This window comes from Pongo abelii, chromosome 20, assembly GCF_028885655.2.
Source record: "Pongo abelii isolate AG06213 chromosome 20, NHGRI_mPonAbe1-v2.0_pri, whole genome shotgun sequence".
NCBI classification, from domain to species: domain Eukaryota; kingdom Metazoa; phylum Chordata; class Mammalia; order Primates; family Hominidae; genus Pongo; species Pongo abelii.
The window spans coordinates 55,582,562-55,605,916 of record NC_072005.2 but is presented as its reverse complement, the minus strand read 5'-3'; the positions used below and the strand labels follow the sequence as shown (position 1 = coordinate 55,605,916).

Genomic DNA, 23,355 nt, shown 5'->3' with positions numbered 1-23,355 from the left:
GTTGGCCAGGCTGGTCTTGAACTCCTGACCTCAGGCGATCCACCTGCCTCCGCCTCCCAAAGTGCTGGGATTACAGGTGTGAGCCACTGCACCCGGCTCTCCTCCAGATGTTTTAAGTAGATTACTTTAAAGCAAATCGCAGGCATCATATTAGTTCACCTGTAGTTACTCCAGCATTTATCTCCTACTTGAGGACTTATTTCCTTTAGCAAAACCACAATACCACTATCATACTTAACAAAATTAACAATAACTCAGTATCATCTCATACTAGAAAGTTTGCGCTTCTTTTTCTTTCTTTCTTTCTTTTTTTTTTTTTGAAACGGAGTTTCACTCTTGTCGCCCAGGCTGGAGTGCAATGGCGTGATCTCGGCTCACTGCAACCTCCGCCTCCCAGGTTCAAGTGATTCTCCTGCCTCAGTCTCCCGAGTAGCTGGGATTACGGGCGCGTGCCATCACACCTGGCTAATTTTTGTATTTTTAGTAGAGACGGGGTTTCACCATGCTGGCCAGGCTGGTCTTGACCTTCTGACCTCAGGTAATCCACCCTTCTTGGTCTCCCAAAGTGCTGGGATTACAGGGGTGAGGAACTGCACCCGGCCTGTGCTCCTTTTTCATTTTGGTTGTCTCAGAGATTTCTTTACATTTACTTTGATTGAGGGTCCAAACAAGGTCCATCATTGCTTTTGGTTGAAATGTCTTACTTCTTTTAATCTGACAGTAATTTCTCCCCCCTCCACCCCAATCCTGGCACTCTTCAGGCCCTCATTCTGTGGAAGAAAGCAGGTCCCTTGTCCTGTAGGATTGGTGTGTTCTGATTAGGCTGATTGCGCTCTTGTTCCCTGTGGTTATGTTCACCGCTTTCCTCTATCATTATTTCTTATAAACTGGTAGGTAGATCCAGGGCCTTGTCCAGACTCTTGTTCAATTTTTTGGCAAGACTGGGTCGTGCTATACATATAAAATTGTGCCATTCAGGAGTAATGCCACGTCTGGTTGCCCTATTAATAGTATAATCATTTCCAATTTTATAGAGGAGTAGAGAGGCTAAAAGACTTGGCAAGGTCACATGGTAAGTGGACTCAAACCTAAATCTGTGTGATTCCAAATCCTGTGTTTATAATCCTCAGACTCTCATGTGAGCCAGACACAGCCCTGGGTGAGAATGGGACACAAAGGGAATTAGGTTCTAGAGGTGGAGATGGATGCAGAAGCGGGTAACAATGCACGAGGTGGGCTCTGGAGAGGCCTACGGCCTGGGTACCATGGGAGCACTAACAGGCTTCCTGAGGAGGCGTTGCTGAGTCTTCAAGGCTGAGGACAGTTGACTGGGAAAACAATACGCCGGAGAGGGCAGCCCATGCCAGCCATGAAATGGAACCTGAGCATAAAATGGCCCAGATTCCAGTCTAAAGTTTAGGGGCACCAAAAACCCATCAAGTTGCACAGGGTTTCAAGGCGAGGTGGTCACTGGGGAAATGCACTTTGGGGCATGGAAGCAGTCCAGAGTTCCCTTTCACCACACCCCTCCTCTTGGCACTCCAGGGGATATACCAAGGCCAGCCTCTCCCTCTCTCCAGCCAGCTCCAAGTCCTCCATCAGCTGCTCTCCCTCTGTCTCAGTGGGCCTGGGCTGCCAGGTGAAGGGCAGAGGAAGGACAGGAAAAGAGTGCTGTGTCAACATCTGTCCACCTGGTAGGGATTTGCAGGCCAGATCCTGGGCCACTCGGCAGGGAACCTGGTTACTCAGCTGCTCCTGCCTCCTTCTGCAGTAACCTGAGCCAGCTTTGTAGGTTCTCCATAGGAAGGCTGCCTGGATCTTCAGTGTCTGAGTGTCTTGTTACTCCAGCATTATTCTACTGTAACTTGAGAACTCAATCTATAGATGCTCTGTAGGCAGCTGTGTGGAGGGGGAAGGTAGAGGGGAGGGAACCAAGAAGAGCTCCAGTTTATCAAGGGCCGAGGGTGTCCCAGACGCTGCTCAAGGCACTCAACCTGGCAGCAGGCCTTCCTGGTGGGGAGGAGCTAGAGATGAGACTGCTGGTTGCTATTTACCCTGCTTACTCCTTCTGCTTTTGTCGAGGGATCTACTCTCTCTGTCTGAGGGCAGATGGGTCCCAGCCCCAGCAATGGGAGTGAGTCAAGGTGGAAATCTTGGCAGATGCAGGAAGCTCAGCTGGTTAGCTAACCCAGCAGCCATTCTCGCCGCTTCTCACTTGTTCACCTGCCACTCTAGAGGCTGAAAAAGGTCAGATATTCTCCTGGGCTCCTTTGCAGCTGGGGTGTTATGTGATCCAGTTCTGGCCAGTGAGATATAAGAGCTGCTGGGGGTGGGGTGAGAGGCTTCTGATGAAAAGAGCCACGAGAGGGGCATTTCCTGGCTCCCCCTTTTTTTTTTTTTTTTTGAGACGGAGTCTCGCTCTGTCACCCAGGCTGGAGTGCAGTGGCACAATCTCGGCTCACTGCAAGCTCCGCCTCCTGGGTTCATGCCATTCTCCTGCCTCAGCCTCCAGAGTAGCTGGGACTACAGGCGCCCGCCACCACGCCCAGCTAATTTTTTTTTTTTGTATTTTTAGTAGAGACGGGGTTTCACCGTGTTAGCCAGGATGGTCTCGATCTCCTGACCTTGTGATCCGTCTGCCTCAGCCTCCCAAAGTGCGGGATTACAGGCGTGAGCCACCATGACTGGCCTCCTGACTCCCCTTTGCCCCACGTTTTTCTACTTTGAATGAGAACATGAGATTGGAGCTGTTGCAGTCATCTGCAGTCATGAGGCCACAGGCAGCCAGGGAGCCACCAAACCACCCAGAGACCACCTTCTTCCCAGAGACCACCTTCTTCTAAACCTCTGGTTAAGGAAATGAGTGTCCTGCAGATTGAAGGCATCATTTCTTTGTTCTCTTCCCTGGAGCATTCTGGACCCATCAGAGGCCATATTATCCATGTAGTCTGGTTATAATGGCTGAATGGCAATGAACTGTAAGGCAGGAAGTTCTGCCAGGGGGCTTCAGGGAAAGTTTCTCATTCTTTTTTTTTTTTTTTTTTTTTTGAGACAGAGTCTCGCTCTGTCACCCAGGCTAGAATGCAGTGGCACATCTCAGCTCACTGCAACCTCTGCCTCCCGGGTTCAAGTGATTCTCCTGCCTCAGCCTCTCAAGTAGCTGGGATTACAGACACCCGCCACCACGCCCGGCTAACTTTTATATTTTTAGTAGAGGCGTGGTTTCACCTAGTTTCGAACTCCTGACCTCAAATGATCCACCCATCTCGGCCTCCCAAAATGCTGGGATTACAAGCGTGAGCCACCGTGCCTGGCCTTTCATTCTTTTATTTACTTTTTTTGTTTTGTAGAGACGGGCTCTCACTATGTTGCCTAGGTTGGTCTCGAACTCCTGGCCTAGGCAATCTTGCTTTGGCCTCCCAAAGTGTTGGGATTACAGGTGTGAGCCACCATGCCCAGCCGGAAAGTTTTTCTTTTTCTTTTTTTTTTTTTGAGACTGAGTCTTGCTCTGTTGCCCAGACTGGAGTGCACTGGTACCATCTTAGCTCACTGCAACCTCTGCCTCCCGGGTTCAAGCGATTCTCCTGCTTCAGCCTCCCGAGTACCGAGTAGCTGGGATTATAGCGGTGTGCCACCACACCCGGCTGATTTTTTTATTTTTAGTAGAGATGGGGTTTCACTGTGTTGGCCAGGCTGGTCTCGAACTCCTGATCTCAGGTGATCCACCCACCTCGGCCTCCCAAAGTGCTGGGATTACAGGTGTGAGCCACCGCGCCTGGCAAGTTTTTCACTCTTAAAAAGGGACGTTCTGAAAGAAACTGTCACATCCTGTCTGCACTCCATGTCTCACATGGTACAGCCATCATGCTGTGAGATTCCCATTGCCCCAAGGGGATGAGTTTTCATGGAAGAGCCAGAAAACAGCAGAAAGATTTTGGATTTCAGTGTAAAAAACACTGCACATGTAGGACAAAGGTATTTTTTGGGAATACATGATCTGCCTGGACTAGGCAGAGATCCTTAGAGCTGGGGGAGGAATGCAGGACAGACAGTGAAGAGAATAGGCTGAAAATGAGCCCAGAGTTTTCCCCTAACCCAGGGCTAGCTATGAGGGGTGGAGGGAATGGATGGAGAACCACAGAGCCCTGGAAGTCCTGGGATCTGAGAGGCCTTCCGTGTACTTCCCAGAGCACTCTCAGAATCATCACGGTGTGAGAATAATAGAGATGGTACTTTCTTGTGAAAGCAAAGAGGCCTCATTGGTGGGTCCTCTCCAGACCTCTGCCCACCCCAGCCCTGTGTCCTCTGGTCTGTCAAGGCCTGGGTGGGGTTTGGGATCCTTCAGGGAAATGAGTGAGGGACAGGGACTTTGCTAACAGCTCAGGGAGAGCAGAGGAGTCTCTCTCCTGTTTCTCTTTCCCCAGAGAAGCCATATCTCCCCACCATGAGCACCCACCCCGACCTGGGGAAATGAGGCAGGGGCTTTGGGCAGTGACCCCAGCCTCTTCCCTTTCACAGGAAAGTAGCCAAACCACCTCCATGGCTCTGGAAGGGTGTGGAAGTGGTGGAGTGAGAGTCCCAGCCCAGATAAGGGATCATCACCAGAAGATGAAGAAGATGGTATGTCCAGAGATCCAAAGACAATGCGGGCCTCACAGTGGATGCCAGCACACAGTGGTGACAAACGCTTGGACAAAACCCATCAATCTCATGAACAGCAGAGAGGAGAAACATTGAGTGAGGACCAGCAGCCTCTTAGAGCACTAGGCTCCTGAGTCAGTCTCTTGCAACTTAGATACCACCTTGAGGTGGGGGGTGGTGACAGGTTTCATTGTCAATTGATGAGTTTGTTTCAATCTAAAAAAAATTAGGTGGGCCCAGAATGAACTAAGATGATGCTTTTCTGTCTTGGATGGAACGGGGCTTGAATTAAATGTGAAGCTGAACTCGGTCTCTTCATATTGTTTGCTAGTCCCTCAGTGAAATGCTGTCAATCCTCAAAACAAGCCTACTGAACAGATACCCTTCTTCCAGTTCTTAGAAAGTAAAAGTAGGTTGGGCGCGGTGGCTCATGTCTGTAATCCCAGCATTTTGGGAGGCTGAGGTGGGCAGATCACCTGAGGTCGGGAGTTCGAGACCAGCCTGACCAACATGGAAAAACCCCGTCTCTACTAAAACAAACAAACAAACAAAAAAACAAAATTAGCCAGGCGTGGTGGCACATGCCTGTAGTCCCAGCTACTTGGGAGGCTGAGGCAGAAGAATCGCTTGAACCGGGAGGCGGTGGTTGCGATGAGCTAAGATCGCGCCATTGCACTCCAGCCTGGGCAACAAGAATGAAACTCTGTCTCAAAAAAAAAAAAAAAAAAAAAAAAAAAAAGAAAGAAAGTAAAAGTAAAGGCTTGAGAAGAAGTCACATGCTTAAAGGTTGCCTATTGTGTAAGTGGCAGAGATGAGATTTGAACTCAAGGTTGACTTCAAATCCAATTTTTTTTTTTTTTTTTTTTTTTTTTAGAGGCTCTTGCTCTGTCACCCAGGCTGGAATGCCGTGATGCAGTCTTGGCTCACTGCAACCTCTGTCTCCCGGGCTCGTGCAGTCCTTCCACCTCAGCCTCCTGAGTGGCTGGACTACAGGTGCACACTACCATGCCTGGCTTATTTTTCTATTTTTTGTAGAGACAAGGTTTTGCCATGTTGCCCGGGATGGTCTCGAACTCCTAGGCTAAAGGGGTCCACCCACCTAGGCCTCCCAAAGTGCTGGGATTCCAGGCATGAGCCACTGTGCCTGGCTGTTTTATTCACTGTAAAAAAATACTAATATAGAAACAATGCTAGCTAACTTTTAGTGAGCACATCCTATGTGTCCTACCTTGTGCCCAAGACTTTACAAGTATCCTTTGGTTGAAGTCTCACACAAACCAATGAGGCAGATGCCATTGTTCTGTTCATCTTTACAGGTGAGGCAACTGAGGCACAGAGAAGGGAGGGACTGGTCCATTCTTATGTAGGTGGCCTCAGCCTGAAGCCATGTAGGCTGACCCCATGCCTCACACTCTTGTCAACCATGGCTGTTCTCACAGTGTGATGTAACCTCAGGGACATTCCCACACTACTGACATTCTGAGGCCTCCCCAAGCAGGCTGAAGGTTGTTTGGTGGCAGCTGCTGGGGTGTTGGCGGCAGAAGGGAGTGGTGTCAAGAAGACCCTAAGTACTGGGGAAGGGGTGGGAGTGGGTGCTGGGCCTCCGCTCACCTCCTCCTGCAGAGTCTCCATCTCAGCCACCAGATGCTGCTGCTCCTTTTCCTGACCAACCCCAGAGAGAGGACAAAGGTTTCATTTCTAGCCTCCTTGCCCCCATGTTGCCCTTCTCCCACCCCTGAGAACACAACCAGGGCCTGGGGGAATGGGTCTGGGAAGCCCTGATGGCTCCTGCTGTCTCCTTTGTCATGAAAAGGATGGCAGGTAAGCTTGAAAAAGTCTAGGGTGAGCAGGGCCTGGAGAGAGGGAGAAAGCCAGGTGACCTCTGCCCTTTCCTACTCCATAGTCACACTCTGTCGCCCTGACTCCAGGAAACAAAGAAGAGAGAGGGCACCTTCCTTCCCCTGGGCCAGACCCACCGCCTGCCGGGCTTGGGCCAGAAGGCTGCGATTCTGTTCCTCCAGGCTCCTGGCCAGAGTCTTCAGGTCCTCCAGCTCCTCATCCACGGCCTTGGCAAACTGCAGGGCCTGCTGGGTGCTGAATGCGGGTGGGGGCGGATGAGCCATACGAGACAGAGGAAGGCAGAGAAGCACAGAGACAGATCCATTCTGAGAGACACTAGCAACAGAGAGATCCCAGATGGTGGGCAGGGACAGAGACCCAGAGAGAAGGGAATACAGAGACCCAGAGAGAAAAGAGGAGAAAGAGACCTGGTGTGGGCACAGAGACCCAGTAAAAGACTGAGGAGGTGGGAAAGAGACCTAGAGAGAGTGGGGGACTAGAACAGGGAGACCATGATAAACATGAAGAATGACAGAGCACAGAGAGATGAAAGGGCAAGTGACATGAACAATCAGAGAGAGGAGAAGAATAAAGAGAGAAATCTAGGCTGGGTGCAGTGGCTCAGGCCTGTACTCCCAGCACTTTGGGAGGATAAGGCGGGAGGATGGTTTGAGCCCAGGAGTTTGAGACCAGCATAGGCAACACAGTGAGAACTCATTTCTATAAAAAATAAAACAAAATTAGCCAAGCAGGGTGGTGGGCCTGTGGTCCCAGCTACTTGGGAGGCTGAGGTGGGAGGATCGCTTGAGCCCAGAGGCGGAGGTTACAATGAGCTATGATTATACCCACTGCACTCCAGCCTGGGTGACAGAGTGAGACCCTGTCTCAAAAAAAAAAAAAAAAAAAAAGAGAGAGAGAGAGAAGTCTGAACCCTCAAGGGAAAGATAAAAAGACCAAAACAGAGGCTAAGAGATAAGAACCAGAGAGACACAAAAGACAAAAAACAGAAAACGGAAAAGAAAGGACAGGTACAGAGTCAAAGAGCAGGATGCAGACGCGAGCATGGGAGATAGAGGCCGGGTGCTGCAGGGAGGACGGAGGCAGGGGCGCTGGGGAGGGTGGGTGTGGGGTCCAGCCCACCTGTGAAGCTGCTTGCGCAGAGCCAAGATCTCCTCCCCAAGGCGTGCTGACCCCTCCTCAGCTGTCTCCATGCTCCGCTGGAGTTTGGCATTCTCCCCAGCCAGACGTCGGTTGCTGAGCTCCAGGTCCTCCAGGCTGCTCAGCAGGTCAGCTGTGGCTTGTCTAGGGGCAAGGAAGGGGTTCAGGTCACTGTCCACAGCCCCTGACTCATTTCCCCAGGTCGAGGTAGGTGCTGGTGGTGGGGAGATGTGGCTCTTTTGGGGAAAGATAAACAGGAGAGAGACTCCTCTGCTCTCCCTGAACTTTCAGCAAAGCCCCGTCCCTCATTCATTTCCCTGAAGGATCCCAAGCCCTACCCAGGCCTCGGCAGGCTGGAGGGGACAGGGTGTGGGCTGGAGGGTCAGGGAGGGGTGTGAGGATAGGTACAGCTCGGGTCTGGGGTCTTCGCCTCCGAAGCTCTCCAGGTTGGCTGGCTCCTCAGCTTCTGGGCATCCTGGAGGGAGACAGACAAGAGGGTGTTGGCCTCCCTGGTACCCTTAAATATAAGGTGCCCCAGGGTTATGAGGTTGGATTCCATCTGGCTCCACCCTCACCTGTGCTCTGGAGAATCTCATGGGCTTTTGGGGCTGCAGTTATACCTACTGTAAAGCCCTCTTGCTTGTCTTCTACCTTGAGCTCAGGCTGGATCTCCCAGATAACCCCAACCCCCCACATTCTTTACACCGAACACTGGGCAGCACTTCACCTTCCCCTTCCCAGGTCCCCCACCGACCACCCAGCCACTGGGCGGACCTGGCTCCCTTGCTCCCTGTCACCCCCAGTCCAGCAGAGCCCAGACTTCTCCCTCCTGCCCCTGACTCTCTGCTCCACCCCTCCTCTCTGCTCCATGCTCCGGCCCTTGCTTTCTCCTCTTGGATCCTCACCAGAGCCTCTTCTCTGGCCTCCTGGCCTCTAGTCCCTCCTCTGTTCGCAGCCCTCCCTGGGTCCCCAAGCCTGATGAAGGAGGTTGAAGAGAATTTCCTTCCCCACCTTTTTTTGTATGGCTAGAGAAATGGAACATGACCACCATTTTTTTTTTTTTTTTTTTTTTAAAGACAGGATCCTGCTCTATTGCCCAGGCTGGAGTGCAGTGGTGCAATTATGGCTCAAGCGATCCTCCTGACTCAGTGTCCCGGCTGGGACCACAGGTACATGCCACCGCACTCAGCTAATTTTTTATTTTTAGTAGAGATGGTGGCTCACTATGTTGCCCAGGCTGGTCGCAAACTACTGGGCTCAAATGTTCTTCCCACCTTGGCCTTCCAAAATGCAGGGATTACAGGCTCACGCCTGTAATCATGACCACTTTTTTTATGGAGCACCTCCTATGTGTGAGGTCCTGGGGATATAATGGTGAGCAAACCAGCCAACTAAACCCAGGCGCCAGTGGCTAACTAGATAATCAGATTTCCTCTGCATGTGGATGTTCCAATGGAAAGGCCTACAAGTCTAGGAGTGAGCATGGGGAGCAAGGAACTCTAGCTAGGGGCATACCAGGGCTTTCCCTTTGCCAGAGGTGTGAAGGATGATGGCCTGGCGCAGTGGCTCACGCCTGTAATCCCAGCACTTTGGGAGGCCAAGGCAGTTGGATCACCTGAGGTCAGGAGTTCGAGACCAGCCTGACCAACATGGAGAAACCTCGTCTCTATGAAAAATACAAAATTAGCCGGGCATGGTGGCGCATGCCTGTAATCCCAGCTACTCGGAAGCCTGAGGCAGGAGAATTGCTTGAACCCAGGAGGCGGGGGTGGCGGTGAGCTGAGATCGCGCCATTGCACAACAGCCTGGGCAACAAGAGCGAAACTCTATCTCAGAAAAAAAAAAGTCCAGGGGGGTGGGGAGTGAGGAGTGGAGGGGAACAGCCTGAGCAAGGGCCTGTGCTGGGCAGAAGTGGGGCACATTCGAGGAAGGGCAGCAAGACCAGTGGGCCTGTGAATGCCTGGACTAGAGTGAGGAGAGGTGATGTTAATGATGGAGCAGAGGTAGGCGGGGCCTCGAAGGCCTCTCTAATAGGGCTGGTGTGAGGAGGAAGAGTTGGAAACCACCCTCTGAAGAAAAAACCCCAAAGCTCAGGGAGGGAAGGGACTGAGGACCTAGAAAGCCACACTCACAGCTCTAGGCTACAGTAAAGGTCTCTGGTTCCTACCCTATCCCTTGCTCTGCCCTGGGTGGTAAGTCCCCACACTGTCTGACCCAGGGCCTGCCTGCTTCATTCTATATATAGCAATCTCACCAGATGGCAGTTGCCGGGAGGTCAGGGCTCCCTCGAAGGCGGTCTCCTCTTCCAGCTCTAATCCCCTGTATCAAAGGGATGAAGCTTAGCGCCCCACTGTAGCTGCCCCTCAGGCCTCACCAGCCACAGGCAGGGGGATTGCAGGTGGGAGGAGGGACGGGGTCAGGTGAGAGCTGGCACCACAGGGTAGGAGGATGAGGCCAGATGGCAAGTGCCCGTGGCCAGATGGAAAAGCAGGAGGGGCAAGGAGTGGGTTTGGTGAAGGGATGGGGAGGGACCTCTGTCAGCCCCAAACTCCTCCCTTCTCCAGCCCCATTTTATTTCTGTCTCCCAGACCCCCTCTGCTTCCTCATCCAAATTATTTTGTCCTCAGACTCCCTATCTACCCCCTCTGAATCCCATCTCTTCATTTTTCTCTCCACAGCCTCGTTCCAAACACAGTAGGTCCTTGGGTCTAAAGGATGCTGGCTCCAGTAAGCAGGTATGAGGTTAGATCTTAGGAAGGACTTCCCAGAGGAGGATGAAGATATGGGGACTCACCCATGTAGTTGACAGGCAGCAATCCAGTCACGCATGACAACCAGGAAAGTGTCCAAGTCCACAGTGGCCTTAGGGCCCTCCCCATTGGGGTCCAGGCTGTTGGCCAATGTTTGGAGGCGTGCATCCTGGGGGCCCTGGCCTGTCACAGCCTCCAGGTAGGCCAGCACCTGGGCCACGGCCACAGTGCCTGGGACAGAGCATGCAGTGAGGGGGTCTGGGGCAGGTGGGGAGTGGTGGGTATAGACTGGCAGCAGCTTGGGAGCAGGATGTCACTGGCTAGGCTGGTGGCACTCCTGCTCCATGGCCCAGTGGAGACACACTGGGCAAGCCCTTTCCCCTCCTCTGAGTCCACTTTTTCACCTGGAAATGGGGCCCAGTCATCCCCCCATCACAGGGTAAACCAAAGGGGATGGACATGGGGACAGCACCAGCCATGCCCCATGCCACCATGGTGGCTGCCTCCCTCCCCTATCCCATGACCCCAAAACTCTGCCCTCTTCCATCAATGTCCCCCAAGTTTTCCTCATTCTAAAAGGCCTTCACCCCATTATCCACTTTCTTCTTCCTGAAGCTTCCCATAATCACCCACTTTGTTCTTGCAATACCCCCAAGAGGGGGCCCTAGCCCAGTCTTCTCTCTGAGGCTCCCCAATTCCCAGCCTCCACCCCTATCCTGCCCGCACTGGTCCCCAGCACCCCTCCTGCCCCCACCACCTGTCCTCTGAGGGTCACAAGCTTCGAACGTGGAGTTGAGTATTTGCTCCTCCAAGTTGACCGGCATCCCCAGCCTTGCCTCCTCAGGCTGCTCCCAGAGGTACACTGGGGAGACAAGAGGGCTCAGCTCACCAGTGAGAAGAATGAGGAAGGAAGAGGGGTGACCCCAGGTCCTCAGCCTCCTGGGCTCTACAGCCGGGAGGGAATTCACTCAGAGCACTGAGAGTTAGGGCGGGCGGGGAACAGCAGGAAGCTTCAGGAGGGGGCAACAATGTGAGGGTCTCTGAGTTACTTCCCCCCATCTTTCAGACCAGGAAGTCCCCCCTGCTGTCTTTTTGTGTCCAATTGGCTTAGGAGCCCAGAGAAGGACGCTCTGAGATCACCCTTTCCTCCTCCCCTCTCCAGCCTCCCAGGCTGGACTCAGAGAGGGACAGGGCGGGGGAGGGCAAAGAAGAGAGGATTCTGGGAGGAGCTGAGAGTGAAGGGGGGCCCAGGAGCCAGGAACAATCCAATAATGCATGGGCAGCCCAGATCGATCCCGCCTGCTGCATCTCCGGTCTCCCAGCCCACCCTGGGGACCAGGTCTCTCTCCTCCCTGCATCCCTAAGGCGAGGGTGGCATCATTGGAGCCCATGGCCAGGGGCTGAGACATGGAGGGATGGGGTAAACCAGGCAGGGTTGGCAGTGAGGGAATGGTTATGAGCTGGATCAGTGTGTCAGATAGACCTGGGTGCAGAGTCCAGCTGCACATCTGTGGGGAAGTCTCTTCTCTCAGAGCCTCGGTTTCCCTACTGGGGGGGTGGGTAGAGTGATCCTCCTCACCAGGGCTGAGTTAGCTCTGTGTATGTGAAGCACACACATGTACACACACACACACACACACACACACGTCCTGGGGTCTATTTGTCTACTGTTGTAGCCACAACACCTGCAGATGGCAGGTGCTCAACAAATGCTCCATGACATAGGGAGAGATTCTCAACTGCAGGAGCCACTGGGCTGGCCCAGCCTCTCTCCCAGGGCTGGAAGTGACCTTCTAGGCTCCCTGCCCTGGCCTTGAACAGCTGGGTGCAGCAGCTCACTGAGCACAGGCTGCAGGACTGGGTAGATCCAGGGGGAAACCAAGGCTTGGCCTCAGACAAGTGGTGGCACTTGGGGCAATGGACTCAACTTCTCTTGGGCCTCGGTTTCTTCCTCTGGAAAATGGGGTTGGTGTTACCTCTTTCCTAGAGAGAAAATGAGATAAAGTCTAGAAAGGCTTTGGCAGAGGGCCTGGCACGTGGTGGGGACTCAAGAATAGAATTGAACACTTATTGAGCATTTAGTAGGTGCCAGGCCTTTTCTGAGCACTTTACATGAACTGTCTAGTAGCATAATAATAATCGATGCTATTATAATCCCTACTTTACAAATGAGGGGACTAAGGCATAGAGAAACTAAGAACTCGCCAAAGGTCACCCTGTTTAACATATGAGTCAACTTTCTCATCCCTCTAACTCTTCCGGGGTTCTTTGTAGTAAGTGAAATTTGCACCCCCCCGTCTTGAACCCAGGTTTGGCCCTTGGGAAGGGGTGTGTGAACTCGCAGTTAGGGGAGACCAGGGCTTTAGCCCCAGTCTGTTTTCCTCCTCTCACTGTTTTTTTTTTTTTTTTTTTTGAGATGGAGTCTCGCTGTGTCACCCAGGCTGGAGTGCAGTAGCGCCATCTCCACTCACCGCAACTTCTGCCTCCAAGGTTCAAGCAATTCTCCTGTGTCAGCCTCCCGAGTAGCTGGGATTACAGGTGCCTGCTACCAGGCCCAGTTAATTTTTGTATTTTTAGTAGAGATGGGGTTTCACCCTGTTGGCAAGGCTGGTCTCGAACTCCTGACCTCAAGTGATCTGCCCACCTTGGCCTCCCAAAGTGCTGGGATTACAGGCGTGAGCCACCATACCCAGCCCTCTCACTGTCTTTCTCATGTTACATGAATGAGGACCCTGAGGCCCAATGAGATCGTTCACCCAGGGCTGCTTGCCAGAGAGAGCTCAGCTGGGGATAGAACTCAGGACTGGCATCAGGTCGTGCTGGCTCTGAGGATCAGCATGTGTCTGAAGTCGCATCCCAGGATTCCCCCAGGGAGACATCATTCCTGTTCCTGAGAAAGATCTCCTTCCTCAGTGTCTCTATCTCTCTCCTCTACGTCTCTGTCCTTGCCTCTTCTTTACTTTCTCTTTGGCTCTTTCTATCTTTCTCCCAGTCTCTCTTCCCCATGTCCTGTCTCTCTGCCTCCACGTCCCTTGTCCCCGTTTTCTTCCCTGTATCTCAGTCTCTGTGCTTCCCTTCCCATATCTCAGAGACTCTCCATTCCCTAAGCCTTCTCTTTCCTTCCTCTGCTATTTCTTTTTCCCTCTGCCTTCCTCTGTCTCCATCTCTCCTTCTGGGTGTGTTCCTACCTTTCCTTCCAGAGCCTCTCGAAGCTGTCTCAGCCCTTGCCACCCGGATCCTGGTGGCTGCACGCCCTCTGCTGGTGCAGGTGAAGTTTAGATGGCCGTCACTAGACAGCCTGTCCTCTGGTTCCCACACCCTGGTGTCTGCCTCTGACACTCCTATCTGGAAAGCCTCCTGAGGTCTGGGGCTTTGTAGAAAAAGACACAGGCTGTGCCGTGGATGCCTGGGAGCCTCTAAGAAAGGCGCCCTACCATCCCCATCAGACTGGGCTCTCTCACTTGGCAGATGAGTTTCAGAGAGGCAACCCCAGTGCCTCCTCCCCACCCTCTGAAGCCAGCTTTCACACCCTTTCAGCCTATATCCATCCGTTCATTCAACAGTAACTGAGCTCCTACGATGAGTCAGGAGTTGCTCTGGGGTCCCAACCAATAGGGCAGTCTCTCCTTCTGGAGCACCTGAACTGAGGCGAGTATAGATTGAAATGCTCTGTTAGCGTAAAGTACACGGTAGATCTTTAGGACTTAGTATGAAAACAACAGAATATCTGAATACATTTTTTATATTGGCTATATACTGGATATATACATATATATATATCTATATCCTGTATACATATATAATATACACGGTATTAGTCTGGCTATATAAGGAAAATCTATTATCACCATTCATTTCACCTGTTCCTTTTTTCTTTTAAAAATAATTAATTACCTATGTGGCTCATATTATACTTCCACAGGACAGCGCTGCTCTAGGGACTGGGAATACTAGAGTGAATAACACAGACGCTGCCTTGTGGAGCTCATGCTCTAGTGGGGGAGACAGACAAAACATGACATACACATGTGAGCACTATGAAGAGAAGTGAAGCGGGGCAGGGGAGAGAGTGTCACAGGGCAGCTGCTTTACATAAAGTAAGAAGTGCCATCTGGGCAGCGATCTGAATGGAGTAAGGGGTGCGGCTGCTTGCGCTCTCACACAGTCCAGCCTTCCCACAGGAGATAAGGGGTACAGACAGGTGGGTGGGCATACAGTAGGCACTTAATCTACCAGAGTCCCTTCCCTCCCTTCCACTCCGCACCCATGCAAAGGCTCAGCCACCCCCAGCCACCTCTCCCAAGTCCCAGAGTCGCAGCCTGGCACCCATTCACCCATGGCTCCCTCCTTACCCTCCTTGGGGCAAATAGTGTCCCAGCCACTTACTTTCCGCAGTGGGGCCACCCACCGGGCCCTCGGGCAGGTCCATGGGCCACCCCTGCCGCGGTGCAGCTGCTGGCAAAGCTACCAGCCTCCCTCCTTCACGGGGAGGGACGGGAAAAGGACCAGCTGGCCCGAGCACTCCTGGAAGCAGAAGCAGGGGAATGGTGTCCTCAGAGCAGCCACCAAGGGTCGGGGCCTGCCTGGCCCCACCTGTGCCCCAGGACCTCTGGGTCCTCACAACCTGTTTGTCACCCCTGCTGGGACCTGAGCAGCTCTGCTCTGACCTGTTTTATGGATTGGAGGTGTGGGCTGGGGAACGAGGTGGCTGACATCAAAGGGGCTAGCGGGTGGGTGGGGGAGGTCACTGCCTCCCTTTCTTCACATGGCTTGTCGCCAGCCCAGGCTGCCTGCTCTTCTTCCCGGGCCTTTGTCCCAGCCTCCTATCCCCAGGCTTGCCCTCCAGTCTGTCCCCACAGGACCCCAGAGCTGACCTGCCCCTCCCCTGCTAAGTACCCTTCCCTGGCTCCCCGAACCCTGGGGACAGGATAGACCCTGGCCCTGACGCCAAGGCCCTGCACGGCTGACCGCCCACCTCAGCACCCCAAATTGCACATGATGCTCCAGCCACTCTGAGCTGCGGACCGCTCCCACGCCCAGGTCTCTGCCTCAGAGGCCCTCCTGCATCCTGCCTCGGCTTCACGTGGCCTCTTCTGGGAAGCGAGGGGCCGTGTCTGGCTCCCACACGGCCCTGGGCAGCTGCCGTTCTTGCCGTATCAGCCTGGATTTGACCGGCTGGCTTCTCACGGGAGTTTGATCCTGACTTGCCCCTGCTCCCGATCCTCCCATGGCTCCCTAATGCCCCCGGACTAAGTTCCAGTCCCTCAGGCTAGAGTGGCTTCGAGCAGTCTCCGAAGCTCCTGCCTCTTCCTGTCCCTTCTCTCCATCGGGCAACCCCTAGGTCTCTCCTCATCACGGCCCCAAACCTGCTGCTCCCCTGGGTTCCAACTCCGGATGTACATGGTCCCCTAAGCCCAGGCCACCTCCTCCTCGTCCCTGCCAGCCCCACTTGCAGCTGCTCTGGGCAGTCCCTGCAGCAGTGACAGGAGTTTGGGGGTCCCCATCCTGCCTCCATTCCACCCAGGCTGACCCAGCACCTTAGTGGCCGCACTCTGGGGGCTACAGAGAGACCTGGGCGCTGCTATCATCACAGCGGGCATGGGCGCCCCTTGGGGCCACCAGTCGAGCCTGGGCTCGCCTGTCCTCACCCAGTTCCCCCAGCGCCTGCTCTCCCCAAGCCACGAGGGCCCGCTGCCACCATTCTGGAAACACGGGTATTTGAAGAGAGGCCCTTCTAGGGTCTGGAACACCCTGCAGGGTGCAAAGGGGGGCGATGGCCTTGGCTGGGCCCTGGCGCACGGGGTGGGTTCGGGATGGAGTCCTGAGGGACCCCGGGGATGTTGGTTGATCTCGGGGCTCTGACAGGACTGGGACGGGGACACTGAAGCAGGATGGGGCCCTGGCAGGAGCTCTGGGTGGTGTGGGCCTTGGTGGGCTTTCAAGGGCTCTGACAGGATTTTGGGGGGGTCTCTGGCTGGATTTCTGGGGAGTGTCTGGCTGGATTTTCGGGATTTTGATTTCTGTGGGGGTCTCTGACTGGATTTCAGGGGTCTCTGGCTGGATTTCGGGGGTCTTGATTTCTGCGGGGGTCTGATTGGATTTCTGGGGGTTCTCTGACTGGATTTTGGGGGTCTTCATTTCTGGGGGTCTCTGACTGGATTTTGGGGGTCTTGATTTATTCGGAGTCTCTGGATTTTGGGGGTCTTGATTTCTGCGGGGGTCTCTGACTGGATTTCTGGGGATCTCTGGCTGGATTTTGGGGGTCTTGATTTCTGCAGGGGTCTGACTGGATTTCTGGGGGTCTCTGGCTTGGTTTTGGAGGTCTTGATTTCTAGGTGGGTCTCTGGATTTCTGGGGGTCTCTGGCTGGATTTGGAGGGTCTTGATTTCTGTGGGGGTCTCTGAGTGCATTTCGGGGTCTCCATTTCTGGGGTGTCTTTGATGGACTTCTGTGCTCTCTGACAGAATCTGAGGTCTGACTGGGTTTGGGAGGGGAACTGCCAGGATTTCTGGGGATCTCTGACAGGAGTCTAGGTGGCTCTGCTGATTTGGGGAGAGTAATAGGATTTTGGGGAAAGTTTCTGGCAGGCTCTGAGGGAGAAGTCTGACAGAATTTCTAGACGATTCTGACAGGATTTCGGGGGTCACCTACAAGATTTCCTGGTGGACTCCTTTCAGTATTTCTGAGGGGATGTGGTCAGGATTTTTTTTTTTTTTTTTTTTTGAGACGGAGTCTCACTCTTGTCACCCAGGCTGTAGTGCAGTGGCGCGATCTCAGCTCACTGCAACCTCTGCCTTCCAGGTTCAAGCAGTTGTCCTGCCTCAGCCTCCCGAGTAGCTGGGATTATAGGCGCGCGCCACTACGCCTGGCTAATTTTTTGTATTTTTAGTAGAGACGGGGTTTCACTTCCCCGGGATGGTCTCTATCTTCTGACCTCGTGATCCGCCCGCCTCGGCCTCCCAAGTGGTCAGGATTTGGGGGGCCCTGACGCAGGGGAATCTCTCCCACAATATGGGGGGCTTCACTAGGATTTCGGTAGGGGCTGGGAAGGGCCATTCTGGGGAACCTCGCCGCGGGGCAGGGCGCACCTGGAGCCACGTCCTAGTCTCGAGACACAACGGACGTCCACGAACGACGAACGGCAGTTGAGTTGGGGGAGGTGCGCGTGAGCTTTTCCCGCCAGAAAAAGCAAAAGGAGGCAAGGGGTCGCGAGTGCGCGTGCGCAGCGTCTGAGCCCCGCCCCTCCCCGCCCGGACTCCTTCTAAGACGCAGGTGCACACCAGCGGCCGACCGGTGTCACGCATGCGCACTGGCGGAGCGGGCGGTGGCCACGGAGTTTGTCTGGTGGTGGAAGGCGGGGGTGGCTGCACCCGCCATGCTGGGGCTCGTGTTCTTCTCTTCGGTTTCAGGCTTTGGTGAAATGGGCTGGGGAAGGGGGAATTGAACTGAGAGACTCCTTGTCCGTCCCCCATTTCTTTCTTTTTTTTTTTTTTTTGAGTTGGAGTCTCGCTCTGTCGCCCAGGCTGGAGTGCAGTGGGACAATCTCAGCTCACTGCAACCTCCGCCTCCCGGGTTCAAGCGATTCTCCTGCCTCAGCCTCCCGAGTAGCTGGGATTACATGCGCCCGCCACCACACCTGGCTAATTTTTGTATTTTTAGTAGAGAGGGGGTTTCACTACTTTGGCCAGGCCGGTACCGAACTCCCAACCTCAGGCGATCCACCCGCCTCGGCCTCCCAAAGTGCTGGGATTACAGGCGTGAGCCACAGCGCCTGGTCTGCCCTTTTTATGTATTGCCAGATTTTCTTTTCTTTTCTGTAAGATCCCTGTTGGGTTTTGTTAACAAGGCTATGCTGATATCTTACAATGTGTGGAGAAGTGTTCTCTCTTTTTCTATTCTTTGAAAGTGCTAGTGTAGGATTGATGTTATTTATTTTTTATGTGTTTGGAAGAAGTCACCAGCCATCTGGACCTAGAGTTTTCTTTGTGGAAAGACTTTAAATTACAAATTCTATTTCTTTTATAAAAATACAACTATTCAGATGTTCTATTTTATTTCTGGTAAGTTGTGGTTTTGGTAAGTTGTGGTTTTCAAGGAATTTTTTCATTTTATCTAAAATTTCAAATAATTTGCATAAAGTTCATAATATTGTCTTTTTTTGGAGGGGGAGAAACACGGTCTTATGTTAGGCTGGTCTCGAACTCCTGGCCTCAAATGATCCTCCTATCTTGGCCTCCCAAAGTGCTGGGGTTACTGGCAGGAGCCACCATGCCCAATCTTTTTAATATCTGTAAGATCTGTGGTGACGGATATTAATGGTTTGTGCCATCTCTCTTTTCTCCACTCCCTTCCTCTCTGCTCCTCTCCTCCCCTTCCCCCACGCCCCTCCCCTCATGTCCCCTCCCCTGTACCTTTCTCTCCCCTCCCCCCTTCCCCTCTGCTCCTCTCCTTCCCTTCCCCCACGCCCCTCCCCTCATCTCCCCTCCCCTGTACCTTTCTCTCCCCTACCCCCCTTCCCCTCTGCTCCTCTCCTCCCCTTCCCCCACTCCCCTCCCCTCATCTCCCCTCCCACCTCCCTTCCCCTCCCCTCCCACTGCCTCCCCTCCTCCCTCCCCTTCCCCCTCCTCTGTTTTTGAGACAGGTTCTCACCCAGGCTAGAGTGCAGTAATGTGATCCTAGCTCACTGCAGCCTCCACCTCCTGGGCTCAAGTAATCCTCCCACCTCAGCCTCCTGAGTAGGTGGGACTACAGCCATGTGCCCTCAAGCCCCTGATCTGCTGTTCTTTTTCCAGCTTTTTCCCCCCAACTTCTTGAGGTGAATGCCTAGGTCACTGATATTTTTAGGTCATTAGGCCATTGATTTTTTTTTTTTGAGACGGAGTTTCACTGTCATCCAGGCTGGAGTGCAGTGGTGCGGTCTTGGCTCACTGCAACCTCTGCCTCCCGAGTTCAAGCGATTCTCCTGCCTCAGCCTACTGAGTAGCTGGGATTACAGGCGTGCCCCGCCATGCCTGGCTAATTTTTTGTATTTTTAGTAGAGTCGGGGTTTCACCATGTTGGCCAGACTGGTCTTGAACTCCTGACCTCAGGTGAGCCGCCTGCCTTGGCCTCCTAAAGTGCTGGGATTAGAGGCGTGTGCCACTGTGCTGATGCCAGGTCATGTGTCCAGCCAGGTCATTTGATTTTTAAAGATCTCTTCTAATACATGCATTTAGAGCCATCATTTGCCTTCTAAAAACTTCTGTAGCTACACTTGACACATTTGTTATGCCGCATTTCTATTATTATTATTATTTTTTGAGACAGAGTCTCCCAGTCTGTCCCCCAGGCTGGAGTGCAATGGCACGATCTTGGCTCACTGCAATCTCTGCCTCCTGGGTTCAAATGATTCTCCTGCCTCAGCCTCCCGAGTAGCTGGGATTACAGGCATGCGCCACCACACCTGGCCAATTTTTGTATCTTTAGTAGAGATGGGGGTTTCTCCATGTTGGCTAGGCTGGTCTCGAACTCCTGACCTCAAGTGATCTGCCTGCCTCAGCCTCCCAGAGTGCTGGGATTATCGGCATTAGCCACCATGCGTGGCCACGTTTCCATTATTATTCAATTCAAAATATTTTCTAATTTGACCTGAGTGATAATTTTTAGAGATACATTGGTTGCTTTCCAAATATTTTATGACTTCCCTGCTATCTTTTTATTATTTATTTATTTTTGAGATGGATTCTCGCTTTGTCGCCAGGTTGGAGTGCGGTGGCGTGATCTTGGCTCACTACAACCTCTGCCTCCTGGATTCAAGCGATTCTCCTGCCTCAGCCTCCTGAGTAGCTGGGACTACAGGCACGCACCACCACAGCCAACTATTTTTTTTTTTTTTTTGTATTTTTAGTAGAGACGGGGTTTCGCCATGTTGGCCAGGATGGTCTCGATCTCTTGACCTCATGATTCGTTTGCCTCAGCCTCCCAAAGTGCTGAGATTACAGGCGTGAGCTACTGCGCCCGGACCCCTGCTATCTTTTTATTATTGCTTCCTACTTAATTCACTGTGGTCAGAAAACATACAAACATACTCTATATTATTTCATTTCTTTGACATTTGTTGAGATTTGCTTTATAGTCCACGATTTGGTCTATTTTAGCAAATGCTTCATGTATATTTGAAAAGAGTGGCTGGGTGTGGTGGCTCATACCTGTAATCCCAGCACTTTGGAAGGCCAAGTTGGGCGGATCACCTGAGTTCAGGAGTTCAAGACCAGCCTGGCCAACATGGTGAAAGCCCGTCTCTACTAAAAATACAAAATTAGCCAGATGTGGTGGCATGTGCCTGTAATCCCAGCTACTCAGGAGGCTGAGGCAGGAGAATTGCTTGAACCGAGGAGGTGGAGGCTGCAGTGAGCTGAGATCGCGCCACTGCACTACAGCCTGGGCAAGACAGAGCGAGACTCCATCTCAAAAAAAAAGAAAAAAAAAAAAAAAGGCTAGGCGTGGTGGCTCACGCCTGTAATCCCAGCACTTTGGGAGGCTGAGGCCGGTGGATCACCTGAGGTTGGGAGTTCGAGACCATCCTGGCCAACATGGTGAAACCCCATCTCTACTAAAAATAAAAAAAATTCGTCAGGCATGGTGGTACACGCCTGTCTTCCCAGCTACTCAGGAGGCTGAGGCAGGAGAATTGCTTGAACCTGGGAGGCAGAGGTTGCAATGAGCTGAGATTGTGCCACTGGACTCCAGCATGGGCAACAAGGGTGAAACTCTGTTTCAAAAAAAAAAAAAAAAAGGAAAAGAACAGAGTGTGTATCCTGCAGGTCAGCTATGTCAGGTCAAATTTGTCAATCATGCTGTTCAAATCTTTAATATCTTCACTGTTTGCTTCTTGTACTGAATGACTGGATTTTTCCATCTCTCTTTTCAGTTCTGTCATTTTTGCTTTATATATGTTGAAGCTATGTTATTAAATGCATACAGATTTAGAATGGTCCTCCTGGTGACTTGACCCCTTTATTACCTTGAAATGTCGTTTTTTACTTCTAGCAATGCTTTTTGCCTTAATGGCTACTTTGATGTAGAGATTGCTCCAGCTTTCTTTGGTTAGTGTTTATATAGGGTATCTTTTTCATCCTGTAACTTTCCATCTTCTTGTGTGCTTATATTTAAGGCATGTCTCTTGTGACAGCATATAGTTGGGTTTTGTTTTTATGCTGACTGCCGATTTTTGACTTTACCAAAACTCTTAGTGAAGTGTAATATTTATACAGAACAGTCCATAGATCATAAGTGATAAGCTTTATGAATTTTCAGAAATTGAACACATCTGTGTTATCTAAACCCAGATCAAGATACAACATACTACCTGCCTCCAAGACTCTTCCTCATGGCTCCTTCCAGTCCCTACTCTCCTAGGGGTAACTTTTACCCTAATTTCTTTTCTTTTTCTTTTTTTTTTTTTGAGACAAAGTGTCCTTCTGTGGCCCAGGCTGGAGTGCAGTGGCGCAGTCTCGTCTTACTGCAGACTCTGCCTCCTGGGTTCAAGTGATTCTCGTGCCTCAGCCTCCGAGTAGCTGGGATTACAGGCATGTGCCACCGTATCTGGCTCATTTTTGTATTTTCAGTAGAGATGGGGTTTCACCATGTTGGCCAGGCTGCTCTCGAACTCCTGACCTCAGGTGATCCGCCCACCTCAGCCTCCCAAAGTGCTGGGATTACACGCATGAGCCACTGTGCCTGGCCTACCCCAATTTCTAATGGCATAGATAAGCTTTATTTGTTTTCTTATTCAGAATAAATAAAACCATACAGAAACATTTTTGTTTCTGGTTCTTTTGTTAAATGTCGTATAAGAGTCAACCATGTTGTTGCATGTAGTTGTAGATCAGAAAATCTGTGCCTTTTATTTGGAGTATTTAGTGTCAGTTACTTAAAAATATCTTTATACAGTATTAAAAAAATCTCAAACATACATAAAGTAAACATAATGAACCCATATATACCTAACACATAGCTTTAGCAATTATCAACGTTCTGCCTTTTTTTTGTTTTTTTTGGAAACAGGGTCTCACTCTGTTACCCAGGCTGGAGTACAGTGGCACATTCTTGACTGACTGCAACCTCCACCTCCCAGGCTCAAGCAATCCTCCCACCTTGGATCTGTGAGTTGATGTCTTTCATCAATTTTGTAAAATTCTTGCCCAGGAGTTCTTTAGTATTGCTTCCTTCTCATTGTCTTTTTCCTCTCTTCTAGGACTCTAGTATGTATTTCTTAGACCTTTTAACCATGACCTGTATGTCTCATATGTTTTTAATGTATTTTCTACCCTATTTCTGTGTAATTTAATCTAGATCTTTTCTATTGATCTGTTTTCCAGTGTGTCTAACCTGCTGTGGGACTAATCTACTGAATTTTTATTTTAATTAATTTATTTTTAAGCTCTAGAATTTATGTTGGATTCTCCCTCCTCCTTAGATTCCAGTTCTCTGATGAAATTATCCATCTTTTCATCTATTTTTGGGGAACATATTAGAGTTATTTGAAAGCCTGTATCTGAGAACTCTAATATCTGGATCACCTTTGGGTACATACTTCTAGTGTATATTTTTTTCTCTTGGTTTTCTGTCATTTGGTCTTGTTTCCTGGCAAGACTGGTAATTTTTAAATTAAAATATAAAAATTGGATGGTATTATCGTCCCTTGGAAAGAATTTAATTTCCTTGGCTGGGCGCATTGGCTCATGCCTGTAATCCCAGCACTTTGGGAGGCTGAGATGGGTGGATCACAAGGTCAGGAGTTCAAGACCAGCCTTGCTAATATGGTGAAACCCTGTTTCCCGTGTTCAAATGACTCTTATGCCTCAGTCTCCCGAGTAGCTGGGACTACAGGTGGCTGCCACCATGCCCAACTAATTTTTGTATTTTCAGTGGAGACAGAGTTTCACCATATTGGCCAAACTGGTCTTGAACTCCTGACCTCAGGTGA

The 23,355-nt window shown here is 51.6% G+C and overlaps 1 protein-coding gene across 12 annotated transcripts in view; it reads right to left on the bottom strand.

Annotated features, from left to right (window-relative positions):
• Positions 1-17,577, bottom strand: part of KASH5 (KASH domain containing 5) — a 29,702-nt gene extending 12,125 nt beyond the window's left edge. For 2 of the 12 annotated variants that reach the window (XM_054540955.1, XM_024237214.2), the window contains exons 1-9: positions 17,477-17,577; positions 14,775-14,912; positions 11,146-11,250; positions 10,433-10,619; positions 9,893-9,957; positions 8,047-8,113; positions 7,621-7,782; positions 6,618-6,735; positions 6,253-6,303 (exon numbers count right to left, since the gene is read on the bottom strand). In XM_054540955.1, coding sequence (XP_054396930.1) covers positions 6,253-6,303; positions 6,618-6,735; positions 7,621-7,782; positions 8,047-8,113; positions 9,893-9,957; positions 10,433-10,619; positions 11,146-11,250; positions 14,775-14,817 — 798 coding nt within the window. In that variant the 5' untranslated portion in view covers positions 14,818-14,912; positions 17,477-17,577. The other 10 variants (XM_054540962.1, XM_054540964.1, XM_054540959.2 and 7 more) reach the window with 9 other exon arrangements.
• Positions 17,578-23,355: the final 5,778 nt, after the last annotated feature.